The sequence below is a fragment of the Stegastes partitus genome, unplaced genomic scaffold (genome assembly GCF_000690725.1).
Source record: "Stegastes partitus isolate 25-593 unplaced genomic scaffold, Stegastes_partitus-1.0.2 Scaffold71, whole genome shotgun sequence".
Classification (NCBI taxonomy): domain Eukaryota; kingdom Metazoa; phylum Chordata; class Actinopteri; family Pomacentridae; genus Stegastes; species Stegastes partitus.
This window is the reverse complement of record NW_007577802.1, coordinates 706432-722065: the sequence shown is the minus strand read 5'-3', so window position 1 is coordinate 722065 and position 15634 is coordinate 706432. Positions and strand designations below refer to the sequence as shown.

The window sequence follows — 15634 nt, the reverse complement described above, 5'->3', positions numbered from 1 at the left end:
CGACCCGAGGAGGTGATCACTCGGACCACAGGCAGTTTTGTGTTGACAAACAGAGAGTATTGTGGTAGCTTAGCCAATTAAATGCCACATGAAAAAGTCTCATGTGACGTTTAATGCCTACCGAGTAGAGTTCTGTTTCAGTGATGTGACCACATTCAAAGCAGCTACATTAGAACACAAAATTGTTCATTCCATGTTCTTGAGTAATCAATAACTAATTGCAAAGGCTGCCTGTTAAAAAAACAAACAAACAAAAAAACTGTTAAATGTCCACATCTCTGGTTCATACAATGTATAGAAAGTGCCTGCTCTTGTTCAATTTCTAAGGACGACTTCTCAGATGGTTCTGTTATTGAATCATCTGATGCGTCGGGTTACAACACTAACACCAACTGTACTGTGTCACAAGTCTCAGGTGAAACTAAGGACCAAAGAAGACGCTCTACTACAAGACGGGTTCTACGTAGGTGAATCTTCCCCTGGAAACACTGTACCGCTTCAGAGAGCTCCTCTGGCTCCAGCATGCAGTGGGCCAGCTCGTGCACGACATCAGGCTGACACACACACAGAGCAGAGATACTGTCAGAGGCGATCGTGGGCACATAGGAAACAGTGTGTGAGAGCAGAAGAGAAGAGACTGGAGGGAGAATGACAAAGCAGATCAGTGAGAAGAGGTGGCCAGGGATGGGTCTGCAAAGCAAAGGAGAGGTGTAGGCATGGATTTGCTCTTATTTGCATTGGGTAAGCAAATACCACACACAGTTACGCACAGAGAGTCCACATGGCCTACTTGAGCTTGAAATGAGGTAGCACACATTGCATAGCTAACAGAATATCTTTTGAACATCTCACAAAAGGTCAGAATAACCTTACACCTGTGTGACATGTTTTGCCACAAGGGGAAAAATAAAGAAAAAATAAAATAAATAGCTGTCAGCTTCCTCCCCCTTGCTGACACACTGGCTACAAGCAGCACAGAATGAGCTTGAATGAGCCATGGTGGAGTGTGCGCCCACATCAACACAGAAGTATGCGTGCAAGGGGGAGAGGGGGGAAAGAAAATGGGGTTATGGGGGGGGCTGGCATCCAACTTACAGGGACTAGCTTCCAATACCATTTGGAGGGAGACTATCCAGTTTGCAGGGACAAGAGAGGGGAGGGAGGGACAGATGAGGAACAGGAGCAAAGAGATTAACAGGTCAGAGGTCACAGACAAAAGGATCGGATCTGCTTCCGGTTTAAACAGAGAAAAAGAAGAGGAGGGTCAGAACAACTTTAAAATTACATTTGGGAGAAATTCTCCTTTAAAAAAAATAAGGATGCTGTTGTCTGTTTTGCTTGACCCACCTCGGTACTGAAATAAGCAGGAGAATGCTTCTAATAAAGGAGTTCTGGTATTTTAGGTTTTGGGATTTCTGCAACTTAAAAAAAAAAAAAAAAAAGCAGCTGGATGTTGCAGTGAGTGGCTTTACCTTTTGGTGGCTAGGAGACTCCAGGGGGTGGTGCTTGACTTTATGCTCCCTTTCTGTAATCTCCCTCATCTTCAGGTTCACCTGCAGAAGAAATGATGCCGTATTTACACGCACTTATGAAAACTGGTTAAGCTGGTAATCGATATGCTTCATCCTCTGTAGCCACCTGAGAGGTGTATTAGGAAGTACGATTAATGGGTTAGCAAAGTATGTTGAGTTTAAAGTCATGAAGGTGGCCGTCTTTTAATCTGCTAAATCACCATGGTAACTGATGCTGCACAGCTAACCTGGTCCACAGGAGCTTATGATCAGGGTTTTGGATTTGAATTGACTGTAAGAAGAATCTTCCTTTTACCAGTTTGTTTACTGGCAATTTCCTTTGAACGATACAGATTCTCAGCTGAGGGAATATGTCATATCTGCAAACCTGTTGGGCTGTACACGACTAATGTCACTAAGTGAACTTGTGCAGTTAGAGTATTGTACACTGCATGTGCTGCATTACCACGGAAACCTACAAGCATTCAGTTAGTGACATCCTTCATTAGGAGACACTGTCAGACCTAAATGTATTTCTTGAAAACCATGTCTAGATGTACGAAGCTTTAAGTGTAACAGCTCTGATAGCAATAAGAGGCTGAATTGACCAGTAAAATAAATACATTGCCACATGATGAACAGTTTTCTACCAGCATTCCTCACTTGTATCATTTGCAACCAAAGTGCTTTTTACCATAATAAATTATTATTCCATCATAACAACCTGTTCCTCTCGACTGACTCTTGAGTGAACACACAGGGATTGAAGTGGAAACTTGATACCCACTGTTGTGACACCTTTTATCCCCAACTGGAGCTGTCAGCAAAGCCAGCCATGTCAAACTTGCTTTATGGCTCAACCCTCAGGTCACCTCAAATCTGTGTGTACATGCAGCAGGTCATGAATCAGATATATTCCCTACTCTCAACCCGATTTTGGAAGACTGGCTCATGCCTTTTAACCATTTTTTTCACCTCCTTCTTTGGTTTATGCATCTAGTTAAAGCAGCGTGACAGCACAGTGAGAGGACTTGCAAAACACAGATTTTCCTCACAACACAAATGTATCTGAAGTTTGCAAAAACAAGTTTGATAATGTCACTTTTTATCTGACTTTGGATGTTATTGTTTTGAATACTGCCACAGGTAACAGCTTTGTCTTTCATCTTCCTGCTCTTGTTACTTTCTGTCTGTTTTTGTTTTTTATTATTCACATACATGCTCATAACAACCAAATGGGAACTCAGGTACATGTATGCATAGCAGAGAAAAACACAATTTCTAGAAGAAATCTTCCCAAGAAAGCCTAGTTTTTTTTTTTCTAATCTGCCACCTTGATATTTCTCAACCTAGTTTTCTGTTACATGTCATTAAGAAACCAGCTTCCTGGACTAAGCAAACAGTTACCTGGTTATCATATGTAAATGAAAAACACAGACCATTTTAAAAAAAACTGATGCTTCAGTTACCCAATCTATTCTAGTTTGTCACTGTGAGGACATCTCAGATATCTCATATTTATATAAAACAAGATAGAATCTTTGGAGTTTTGGACTGTTGAACCAATAAAACTGAAAATTGGACCAATGTTTTCTGACATTTTATGAACGAAACAAATTGTTCAAGTTGCTATACAGAGACAGATCAAAATCCCTTGGGAATTTATACTGTTCATCACACAGAAACCTTTCTTTTCCCTTACAGTGATTATGTGGGGCATCGTGATGATTCATGAACACATTACATCATGACTTTCGCTGCCTTGAGCCTTCAAGCCATTGAAAGATGACAGTAACATGAGCCTGAGCCTCTTCTGTGTGCAGCAGAGCCGCACTCCAATCTGTTGGCAGCGACATACAGGCCGCAAGAAGACAAGTGGGCCACTGTCACTTATGATGTCAAGGAGGAAGAGATTATTCATCTCACATGGTGCTGAGTCGCAGCCCGTGATCACAACTGGCTGAATTTGAGAAAGTAAAAAAGCCAGAGCGCAAGCCATGCTGTGATTCTTATATCTGGGTTGTGCGGTGTCTGTGTGTTCGAACCTTGTTGATCCAGAAGATCATAGCGTCCTCCAAGTCAAAGGGAAGCTCCTTAGAGGCACTGAAGGTAGAGAAGCGCTTGACAGAAGCCACCACTTTCTCGATGCTGATCATCTCCACTGTGTAAGCCATCATCAGGGCATCGATCATGGGCATGTGAGCACTCTGGGTGAGACAGAAAGAGAGACAGAACAGAGGACAATTCAATTTCATTGGATTTTTTTCCCCAGTTTCCAATGCAATTAAAATCACAGCTGGAAGCTAACAAGCAGAAATTGCTATGAAATCAAGATTTACACAAACAACATAAAACACTATAGTTCTTATTAGTGCAAAATATGATCTAATGTGCTTGTTTATCTTCTAATTGCAAGAAGCAATGAAACTCTGAAATAGCATTACATAGTTACAACCTTCTCAATAAATCCCGTTGTGTCCTATTCTTTAACAGCTGGCTTTCTGACCCACATTCCACCGATGTAGCACTGCAATCTCATGACACTGTTGGTACCTATGATGGATGATTCAACAAGATTTGCTAAATCAATGCAGTTGCGTGTAGTCCTTGTCAAAACCTGCCACCAACGTTACCCACAATGCATCTCAAGCTGCTAGCCACAATCTGAGGTATGGAGAAAGCTACAGAAGTCTGATAATCTAACTTCTTTCTAAATTCACACCTCATAGTTCTTTTTTAATGTTCAAACATGTAGTCTGTAGTCATAAACAATACTGTTATTATTGATATTACTTAAGGCTTGTGGAGCAGTTTATCCACATAAGCATTAGTAAACCACAGCTCCACTTCCATCATTTGAAGGTTATAATCTGTTGTAAAATCTTGCTAGTAACTAGTGGATTCTGGTACTTAACAGCCACTACAGGATGCAGATAAATGGATGAGAATCATTGGATAAGAGTGTTGTCTGATTCAGAGTTCCAGTCGGACAATCCTGTGGATCCTAAACAATTTTGTAGCTTTAAATAGCCACAATGGCTTAATCAAAGATGAAATCTCTCAATCAACACAGTAGGTGTCCAACGTTAAACCCGCTTTCTACATCCTAATGCAATCAAGAGGCCCAGCAGGGGCATCGCTACTTCAAGTGGCCTAACACCTGGTACCTACCAGTCAAAACATCGACCCTTGACAGCCAGGATGGAATTAAAAGCTGCCAAATAAAAATCCCTTTCCTCACCAAGTAAAATCAACCTTTACTTATAAATCTCATTTTATATAAAACTCTGCAAAAAAGGGTTATTCTTATTACACAACATTACAGCCAATAATAAATCGCATGAAACTATTACACTTAACAACACACACCATTGTTTCAGTCAGTGTTTTGTGTAACATGCTGCTAGACTAATCCAATCGGTGATGGAAGTGCACAGAGATTAGGCTCATTAACATAACGAATGAGTGCTATTCAGAGCTTTCTCCACAGCATGACCTACATGGACACAAACAACAGTGAAAATACACTCCCAGAGAAGACTTAGACTAACACTGTAACATTCAAGGCAGAGGCAAGTCAGTACATGAACAGATGACGCCTGAGTTCAAGTTCTGCTGGTCATTTGACTCACTCACACAGTCGCTACAGTTCTGCTGAGCTGCCTGTTTTTTCTTTCAAAGGCAATTTAAACAGATAAACACTTGCTTATTTGAGAGGAGTTGATCTCAGCCCACAACTGATGTTCTTCTTGCCATTGTTATTACAGAGTGAACTTGGTGTTACTACAACTCTGACTTTATATAGAAAGGACAGGTCATCATTTGATACTCTGTGCTCAAGCTAATACCTGAGATCTGGTGAAAGTAGGACACTGTCCAAAAAGGTAAGTAACTCCCCACATGTACTGATTTGAATAATATTTTGTGACTGATATTTTTTTATTTATTTTTTTCTTAAAAAAATCCAACTTCCTGGTTATAAATTCTTCAACTGACATCCATGTCTCCTCCCTCATTGAAAAATTCAAAAGCCATCAATATGCAAATATGTTTCACTTTAAACGTTTAACTGCTGAAAAAAAAAAAATCTCAATTCAGGCTTCAGTTAAATATTTGACCAGGCTTCACTTCCAAAGCAGCTGTGATACGAAAATTGAAAACAACCTTTTAGTGTCAAACATTGTACAGTTAACACTTTGTACAGTGAAGCTCAAACATCCAAGAGAAACACTGAATGAGAGAGAAGAGGGATTTTGCCCTGATTTTCTTTTCCCAATAAGTTCAGCCAACATGATTTTTGTGTAAAACACACATGACCATCTGACTGCTCATGCTTCTTGATTTGTCAGACAATACTGTAATACTACAGCATTCCAAGATGGACATATAAATGCAAATTTCTAGAATATACAGATGAATATGTTGTAAGAAGCCCATATCTTTTACTTTCACTGCTCTATGACAGGTAATGACTAGCGTTCAAATGCCTAAGGAGTTTGGGTTAACGTGCAACACAGTAGGGCTGAATGATTAATCCATTTCAAATCTAAATTTGAAACACTGCAATTAGCAAATCGCAAAGACCGCAATTTAGGCTGTATGTTGTGCAGCTCATCTGACCCTGGCTTAAACTGACGTGTCAGTGGTTTTACAAATTTGTGCTGTCCTTCTTGTGCGACAGACACGCTTGTGATGGTGTCTCATGTAGTAATACCCTATTGCATGTTTTAAATCTTTAAATCCGGCAAATACTGAACTGAAGCTTGACTTTAAAATAATAAGACACACATGAAACTGCAACAGCTATCAGGAAAATCTCAATCAGATATTTTCCCCATATTGTGTCGCCTTAGAAAAGCATCACAAATAATCCATGTGTAGCTTAATAATGCAGCAACAGAAAACAAACCACTCAGCATCAAAAGTACTGCGTTTAACACCTAAGTGTCAATAAGTGTCACTCAATAAATACACAAAAGGGTAAATATAACAGCATGAAGTGCTGTTCAATCTTTTGTTCTCCTCCAACACTCTGCCCTTCATCAGCGCAGCATGCAGCCCCCCATGGGGAGCAGGAGCTGCTGTTGCTCGGAGCTTTGTGTGTGCACGTTGACTCTGTGCACGCACATACAAAAAGTTCAGGTTGACCCAAACGATGGTCAGCTTCTCAAGGTTTTACAAGCACCAGCTGTTGCCCCAACAAGATTCAGACAAGGTGCAAAGGAGCTGTCTGCAGGTATACGATCTCTTTCATTCACACAGACACGCGCACACAAAGTAGAAAAATGCGGGTTGCTATGGAAACGCCTTGTCAAGTCAGCAAACTGGGAGAGAGGAGGGGGTTCCAACAGTCTATCAGAGATAAGCGGTGTCCTGCTCAGGATTTTTCATCCCCTCACTGAGCTTTGTGTCTGGCTGCTTACACACAGGCCTGCGTGGATTATTTTGTCAGACTGTGAGCAGAAAAAGCAGACGCACATCCCCTACTAGCCGGCCTGCAGAGAGCAGGCCTGCTCAACACCACTGCTGGTTTCCATGGTAACAAAGGGGTAGGAAGATGGCTGAGAGCAAGTGAGCTGGTTGGTGTTCATCCCCATCCTGTGTGAAGTGCTCTCTGTGAAATTGTGAGACACAGGATCTTATTGCCGCGAGTAGGTGGGGGCTGTTCTGTACTTCATTCATTGCGCTGTGACGTGGCGCTGTTGATTCAGGTTATGCGGATGTGGGTTACAAACAGAGGATAATAACCCTCTGAGAGCAGATCTGTGAAAATCTTATAAGCATTATGCATCACAAAAGGTCAGCAGGGCAGGCCACCGGTGACCTGCACAAGCACATATCATTCCTGTCAGAATATTTTGCATTTTTCTGAGAAGCAAGCTAATGAAAGGCAGAGTAGCTTGGTTGAATTACAGCATTTAGAGCGTGTTAAAGGACAAAAGATTTTCAAGTGCCAACATTCGGCAAATGCTCTTAACAGATTGATAAAAATGTAGGTGAGAGGAGATATTGCATACAATAAAATCCATTCTAAGAAGTATTAGCGCAAAAGTAACCCTCTTACCACTGATGCTGCTGATTAAACAGCCTGTTCCATGAGGGCACAGGCTTCCGTATTTCAATGAATTCATGTATTTTCTTTTGTCACGAACTATCCAGGTAGCAGATATATCTGACGACATCTTCAAAAAAAGTCAGAGTTATTCCAACAGAGAGGATACTAACAGAGACAGGGTTAAAGGAATGTCCTCTGGATATAGCCAGTGTTACACCTTACACATCCACAAAATGTTGTCATCTCCCCAAGTCGGCAAAAATCTGCACAGACCCCTTCACATACATCCCCGTGTAACTCACAATTTGTCTCCATGTGGACTGCAACTACGCTATGAGGGTAATAGTATGCATGTTCTGCAGTAGCATAAATGCACAGAATATGTACATATGATCTACTGCACACATATAGAGCAGAGTCTTCCAAAAGGATTCCTGTGGACTAAAAAAAGAAAAGTAGTATGATAGCAATAGACGCAATGGAATACCATCAAGACCTAAAACAGTCTAACTGCACCAATCGGGGTTGGACATCAACACAGATCACCTGATTCAATTCACAAATTCCAGAATCTACTAACCTTGATACGCTCCAGTGTAATGAAAATACTTTGTATTGACTGATGTTGTCATGGATGCTTGTTTTGTGCTTAGTATGTATTTGTTGTATTTGTGCAGCTGCATCCAGCACTTTTAGCCCAAATTTCCTTTGGGAGAATAAAGTTTATCTCATCTCAAAAAGTCTTTTAGGCAGTGCAACAAATTCATTATTAAACTAGCCACTAAGCAATGCAATTTCAACTGTTAAACTGCACAAAGTAGTTAAAGTGAGGATGCAACCATGTTGTTTTAATAAAGTTTATTGAAACTGTCATTGGACAAAGTGAGCAGGGGAGTGCAGTCGACTGACCCACACAGTGTGAACAAAGAAGATGCCGTCTGTGACTGTGCAGGAAGTTCAATTAAAGTATGTGGTGTGAGGTAACACATTGTGCGAGATTAAATCACACAGTATCTGCCTACTTTTAAAGGATAAGCCTAGTGGCATGCTATAGCTGACAGACAACACCTGGTGCACTGCCAAAGAGCTCCAGATGCAACTCACTGTCTAAAATTTCCATTCTAGGAGTGCAAGTTTGCAGACGCAAATAGACTTCTAATAGTGTTTTGAGCACAAGGTGTACGGAACAGAAGTTTCATACAGAACCAAACCTCATGTACCAAACTGTGAATGGTCGGAATATGCCTGCATGGCATTTGGAAATTCTGAAGAATACTTTTTACTAAACATGAAGACGTCACAATCAGTAAGAAAAATAACAGCAGCTTTATCATCCAAAACAATGTCAGTTGTCACCATTAATGTAATTAAATAATCAGTAATAACGAATAATGGTTGACCTTAACCTCTTGCTGCGTTTAAGCGATATACAAACACTGGTGCACTCACTGATTATAAGATGCTATCTTTTAATTTAAGTTACAACTGAGTGCTGTTAGTAAAAATATTAGAAAGTGATGGTACTGGAAAAAGAACAGGTTTACTTTTAAAAAGTCAGCACAAAATGAGAACTGGTTCTAATGTTTATGGACATTAGAAAAAAGAGAGGCGAGGACAAATAGAATGAAAATAAGAATGAATAAGCACCTCAAATACATGCTAGATACGACATTGCCACTGCACACTGACAATCACACCCATGTCCGAATCACAGCCCTACCTTGCAGCGTAAGTCCTCACACAACTAGCATGACAGGCAAATTCTGCCAGTTAATTTGAATAGATATGATAAGGGTGCAGCCAAATCATACTGGAGACTGTTCCACTAAGTTGAGCTGCAAAACACATCTAAAACTCAGCAACGCATGGCGTAAAATGTGAAATAATTGCAAATAACTGAAATTTCATGCCAATCCAAAGTCACATTATACAGTCAATACTGTGAGGACTCTCAATGTTTGTCGCTGAGATTGATGGCAGTGCTGGATGAGGAAAAAGGCCCTAGCTCATTCCACAGATTTCCTTGTGGTTAGATAATACATCAGAAACAGGAAGAGCTGGTGATATTACAGGTATAGTGAAAAGTTGTTTGGCTTCTGGCTGGGTTTCCTTCTTCTCTGACAGGCAATTTGTGCTACAAGTTATGTTCTGTAACAGCTACTGAAGAGGTCCGTGTGGTGCTGCAGGTGTACGCTGATTAGTAGGAGTATTAACATAAATCAATATTTCTGAGGTTTGATTTCACCCAAAGCAGCAGCTAAATGTGGCACAAAGTTGATTATTACCACTCAGTTATCAAAAAGGACTTGCAGTTATTTCATCAGGAAACTACCAACATGTTTATCCTAACTTTCAGTGCTTCTTCTCACCATTTTGATGGGCATACTGGCCAGGTCCCCCTCTGTGACAGGTGTGTCGTCACTCTCCACGACGTAAATCCCCTTCCTGGATAGTGCCTGGATGACAGACTGGTGGGACTGAAGAGACGCCGCCTGCTCCGTCTTCAGGATGAGGGCACAGACACGGCAGTAAAGCTCGCAGGACAACAGCAGACGAATCACAGGTGGCTTGATGTGTTCCTGGTCATACTGGTCTGTGTAGAACGGGTCCCTTAAATCCTCTGGAATATGGTCTGCAATGAAGAGAGTGTAGCAGGTGAACCATGTGGAGTTGCCATATGCTCCTAAAGTAGAATGTCGTAGTTTAGCTTCAGCTAGCTCAAACTGTGGCCTGAATTGAAGACAGATTTGTAGGCTAGCTGGAACGGCATAAATACACAAGATACTGTGAATGAAGCAGGAAAAGCTGGTGTCTGTCAGGCACATTTATCAACATCACTGCTCAGTCTACATCTAACAAAACTTTTATGGTATCAGCAGGCTAAAGGAATGCAACAAAGCATATCGTTTTCCATGTAATATTTGTTCTATGCTGGCTTTAGTTTACTTGGAGCAAACATGGCCATTTGTGTTTTGAAGGCAGAGCTTTTTGCCTGAGGAGTACATTGGAAAACAGATCCCTGCTAAAGCAGGTCCTCAGTGAGAGCAGGCTTCTCAGGTGACACTGTGGGCTTTGCCAGCACTAATTTAACAATGCTGGAGTCACAAAAACGAAAAAGAAAAAAACGGTGATCCACAGAGGCGATTCTGTTGCTTTGGATGTGAAGTCATTCTTAAAACCAGAATCCATAGCCATATAAGGGCATGAGACGAAGCGGCTCACTTGGGGCATGCCCAAACTAAATTCACACTGAAAGGTAAACCACATATTGAGGATTAAAATAGGTCGAAAATCATGCACAAAACCTGTCCTATCCTGCACTACGTACAATGATGTGGCGATAGACATATCCCTGTTCTGTGAAATCTGTTTTGAACTTTGCCTAAGCTCCAGTAATACAGCACAAGCTGTATTTGTGGGTATTTTGTGTTCTTTATGCTTGCACTGACTGGATAAAGGGAGCCACTCGTCAGCAATCTTCTGCTCACAAAAACAGGAAGGCAGAGAGGCGGCTTCTTCCAGCTGGTTTTGTGGATGACAATCTACCGAGCACAAAAGCTGAGCTGCACAACTAAGAATAAAAAAGTATAAAACCATGACCTAACAGAGATATACCTCACTGTTACTTAAGACAGCAAGTTCTGGAAAAATGAGATCCAGTTTTTTTTTTTTTTGCCCCATTTGCATTTTTATAGAAAATATCATCTCTACAGATGTTTACAGAGTCGTGCTGTTGATCATTTTCATCTAAAGATACTACAGAATGTGACAAATTCTTCTACATGAGAACATATTCATCAGAACTTAACACTACAGGTAGGGTTATTTTGCAGCATTTTCTGTTGTTTTGGTGGTTCTTCTTAAGCTCAGTGTGACTCTACTTTCATCATTTGCCTCTGCCCATCCCTGTGTACAGTTATCACAGTCTGTCATTAGCTGATGCCACTTAGGAAGCAATTATGAGCTTCTGGTTTGATGCATCAAATCTCCCTGCTAGCGCATAGCTAAAGATTTGTTGGCATGTGAAAATGAAACTGCAAATAGATATGAATTTAAATGGGAATTTTAATAAGATGCAGCCCTTATTTCAATAGCTGCAAATGCTCAGATAAAATCAACCCTGTATTGTGTATTTCACATGCAACACTGCAACACAGGCCTGGCCATATGCTGTCTGCCCCCACACACATGTTGAAAATAAGGATGTTGTTGTACAACAATGTTAATCTATTGTGCCTAACACCCTGCAGTTTGGACCATTCCTGGAGAGCTGTGTCTGAGTATATAAACACATTGGAACAGTGGGAGTAATTGTGTATGAAAACAAAGGGGTCTGACCGGGGCGAGTCTTCACGTCTGACTTCATTCCACAGACACTGATGTCCTATGGCAGCTGCCCCCCACCTTCCTGCCACCCAGAGCCAGGCTGAAAAATTTACTAACTGGGATGGGGTGGAGCATGAGGCTACGGCCTGGCAACAAGACCCAGGATGTTCTACAGCAGAGGCAGTCAACCGTGACCAGGGCCGCATCATGATCAGTACAGGCAAGGCAGAGCAAGTACCAGCAATGTGCCTGCAACCATGACAGGTTCTCACTCTCGCTAGTGTTGTGTCTGGCCGTGTGCCGCTCAGGCTGGGAGCAGCAGTGGCACAAGCAGAGGGCAGTGGGACAGGAGAGCATGTACACAAATAAAGACTCGCACGATCAAAGACAGGGAAGCGGGGAACCACGCAGATGAAGGCACGCCACAAGCTTCTGAATCCCTGACAACTCCCACATCACGAGATGGTTGCACTTATATATAATGGAGCTACGTCACATTGACTGTTTACACACTGTTTGTGTCTGTCAGTCACTGCACAAGCCAAGCAAACAACTGTGCAGCATTAGCATTGAGGCAGACACCATATGAGCCATAGGGTGAAAATAAAATGGGCCTAATATATTCAGTCCCCAGGGGAGGAGGATAATTGCAGCTGCACCTGAGATTTGCCTCCCTCTGGGCCACCAAAGCTTTGGGGTTACTGTATGTTTTTTGTTCAGAACGGCATCTCCACCCAGGTTGATCTTTGGTGCATCGTTTTTGTCTGCACCAAGACGCTCTTATGCTCCATCTTTCGGCCTGCATTGTTAGCTACAGACTAGGATAACAGACGAGGAAATGACCAAGCAAATGCCCACAGGCCTTGGTATGAGCTCAGAGGAAAACATGAGCCTTGGTAATTAACATTAGAGCAAAGAGGGGTTTAGAGGAAAATACTTGGCTATAACAAATAGGCAAAGGAGACAATAGCTTCCATCCATAACCTGGATTACCATTAAAACCCCAGTCTTACTGCCATTTGTTTAGAATGAATGGCTCAGTAGCATCAGGAAATCTGTTTAATGACCACAGATATGTAAGAGACCACAGAATACAAAGGAAAGCTTGTATGAGCCGCAGAAATAATGGCAGATGATTTGACGAGAGGCTGCACTGATGCAACAGACATGCAAAGCAGTGAATGATGGGCCTTATGCATCAGATAGCTGAGGCTTACACTGACTAAGCTCAAACGCTAGGATAAGGAGACACCCAGTAGCACATCAAAAAGGTAACCATCAGCCCATTGAGTAAAACAATGGCTATATTCTCCCATATTAGTCCTGCAACATTTTCAGCTGCTCGTGATTAATCACCTGCCAAACACTCAAGATGGTCTCTGTTGGCATGTCTGAGCTTGGAGGTTAAAAATTTATTAAGTGAGTGAAGGCTCTCGGAAAAAATGAGGCCAACGTTCACACATGATTTTTGCCTCATTGTTAATGTATAGGTAAGTATGAGGAAAAACTTGACAACATGGTCTGTAATAATTAATAGTGTATCCATTCTGAAAACATGTTAATGGTCTCAGTTTGTTTCAACAAGAAAGTCACCTGCAACACTCATTATTTCATAAAGGACCGAATGTGTAGCGCTCCTAATGACTGTGGGTACCTGTTAATAGAGCAAGTGAACTCATCAGCGAGAAAAAACAAAAACAACACACACACCTGACTGCTAATTGACCTCAGCTAGCCTCTGATGACAAATCCCCTGTCCACTCAGACTAATTCAGCTGACAATCAAACACTACTGATCCCAACACCTAGACATGTCCTGTATCTCGATCCTAACAACACACAGCTGGCTACAGTGGTTGCATTTATAAACAATTATAATGACACATTTTCCTTATTAAACAACTATTTCTAATATTCTTTCCATTCTGATTACAACACTGAGGGGAGACCGCACAATAGAAACACCTCTTCATAAAGTCTATAGCATTCCCACAAAAAAAAACAAAAAAACAAAAGCTTCCAAAATGAATATGAAACAAGAGGAAATCAGTGATAATGCTGGGTTTTAAGGCACCTGGTTTTACAGTCATGCAAAACACATCCCTAAAAGGCTGCCTTGAATTTCACACAACTTATCTCATGCCTGAAATTCATCCAACTTTTCGCTATTACAACCACAGACAAGACAGGAAAATCTGGCCTAAAGGCCCACTTACTAATGCTGATATAATCTTAACAGGGAGTGTGAGTGACTGGCAGTGCAGATCAGTATTTTCCATGCTCTGAGTGCAGTCAAACAAATATAGAATAATCCTCAGCGCTTGTCACTCAGCCTGATTTGGGCTCAATCTCACTGGCCACCCTACCAGAATGGAAGGATCTGGTGAGTCAGTGAGGGAGGCTTCAGTTGCCAAGTGTCACGGGGGAATTAAGTGTTGGCTCGAGCGGACACATACACAAATATTTCTTTCTCTTGGGCTTTCGCTGTCAAGGTTTCTCTGCTGAAGCACAACATGATATGCTGACCATCAGTATGTTGAGGAGAGTAAACACATTGTTCCAGCAATAACATCTGAAATACTTTTGAGAATACGAGGAATATATTCTGCAGATTCTCAGGAACTACTTCCAGCTCTGTTTAACTCAGAAAAATGCTACAGTTTAAATATGTAATGCTGGATACACAGATATTATTTACAAGCAAGCCAACAGCATATGCAAATTACTATACTTACCAATGCCATAGGCTTTGGCAAAAAGCCACCGCAGGTTGGCAGCTATTTTTGCTCTGGCAGAGTCGTACATCTCCAAAGGTACAACGTCCATTGTGCCTTCTGCAACCCCTGGCAGTTCTACTTTTCTCCTGGTACTGTCCCCGCCAGCACACAAGTCAACATCCATCCTTTAAAAAAAAAAAAAGAAAAATAAACATACAGTTAAAGTCTAAATTATACAGGACATATTGCTGAGTAAGGGACACGGCCAAATAACAGGATATTAAACATCAACCCTCTGCCAAGTTGCAAATTCCCTTTGGAATGGCTTGTGAGTGGCTGGATGCTCTATTAGAGTGATTATTCAATAAATAATTAAATAAAATCTCATCGCATCTGGTGTGTGTTGATTATTAGGGAAAAAGTTGTTCCGTGTGCAGCTATTTATCCCACTTTCGGTGATCATTAGGTATATATGTGGTTCAGACATAAGTATCAAAGTGGCATCCTTGCAGACATGATTACAGAGTGGAGATAGTGTCTTTGCAGTACCTGATACTTATATGTGCTTACAGTGAGCAGCCCTGATTACAAGAATAAAACTTTCTAGCAAACACATCATGTACTGTACTAGTCCTCAAGCGAAAGATACCCGGTATCGGTTTCACTTCTAAACACGCTGAAACCAAATTACTTCTGGTGACATGAGAACCATACAATCTTATTGACAGTTAATAAAGCAAACTATAAACACTTTCACATGGTGCAATAAAACTGCTAACAGTCCAGACTCCCTGTGTGCAATCTCAGGGCTTCTTTTACATCTCTCTGTGTCCTAACTTGGGTTATCTGTGTTTATCAGGTTCTGGTTTGGAGCATTTTTTTGTAGCTTAGTTTTAAAAAGAAAAGTGCAATACAAGGTTATTATTACAATTAAAAGATCATCTGCAATCAGCTATGCAGCCTAGTGAACCTAACCAGACTTCACTTGATAATTGCTACCTAAAAATCAGTGCACTTTCACTATT

At 41.3% G+C, this 15634-nt stretch overlaps 1 protein-coding gene across 2 annotated transcripts in view; it reads right to left on the bottom strand.

Annotated features, from left to right (window-relative positions):
* camsap1b (calmodulin regulated spectrin-associated protein 1b) overlaps positions 1–15634 on the bottom strand; it is a 29847-nt gene that overhangs the window by 13308 nt on the left and 905 nt on the right. For both annotated transcript variants that reach the window (XM_008276423.1, XM_008276424.1), the window contains exons 2-5: positions 14628–14794; positions 9936–10198; positions 3557–3718; positions 1473–1553 (exon numbers count right to left, since the gene is read on the bottom strand). In XM_008276423.1, coding sequence (XP_008274645.1) covers positions 1473–1553; positions 3557–3718; positions 9936–10198; positions 14628–14793 — 672 coding nt within the window. In that variant the 5' untranslated portion in view covers position 14794. The remainder of the gene's footprint in view (positions 1–1472; positions 1554–3556; positions 3719–9935; positions 10199–14627; positions 14795–15634) is intronic.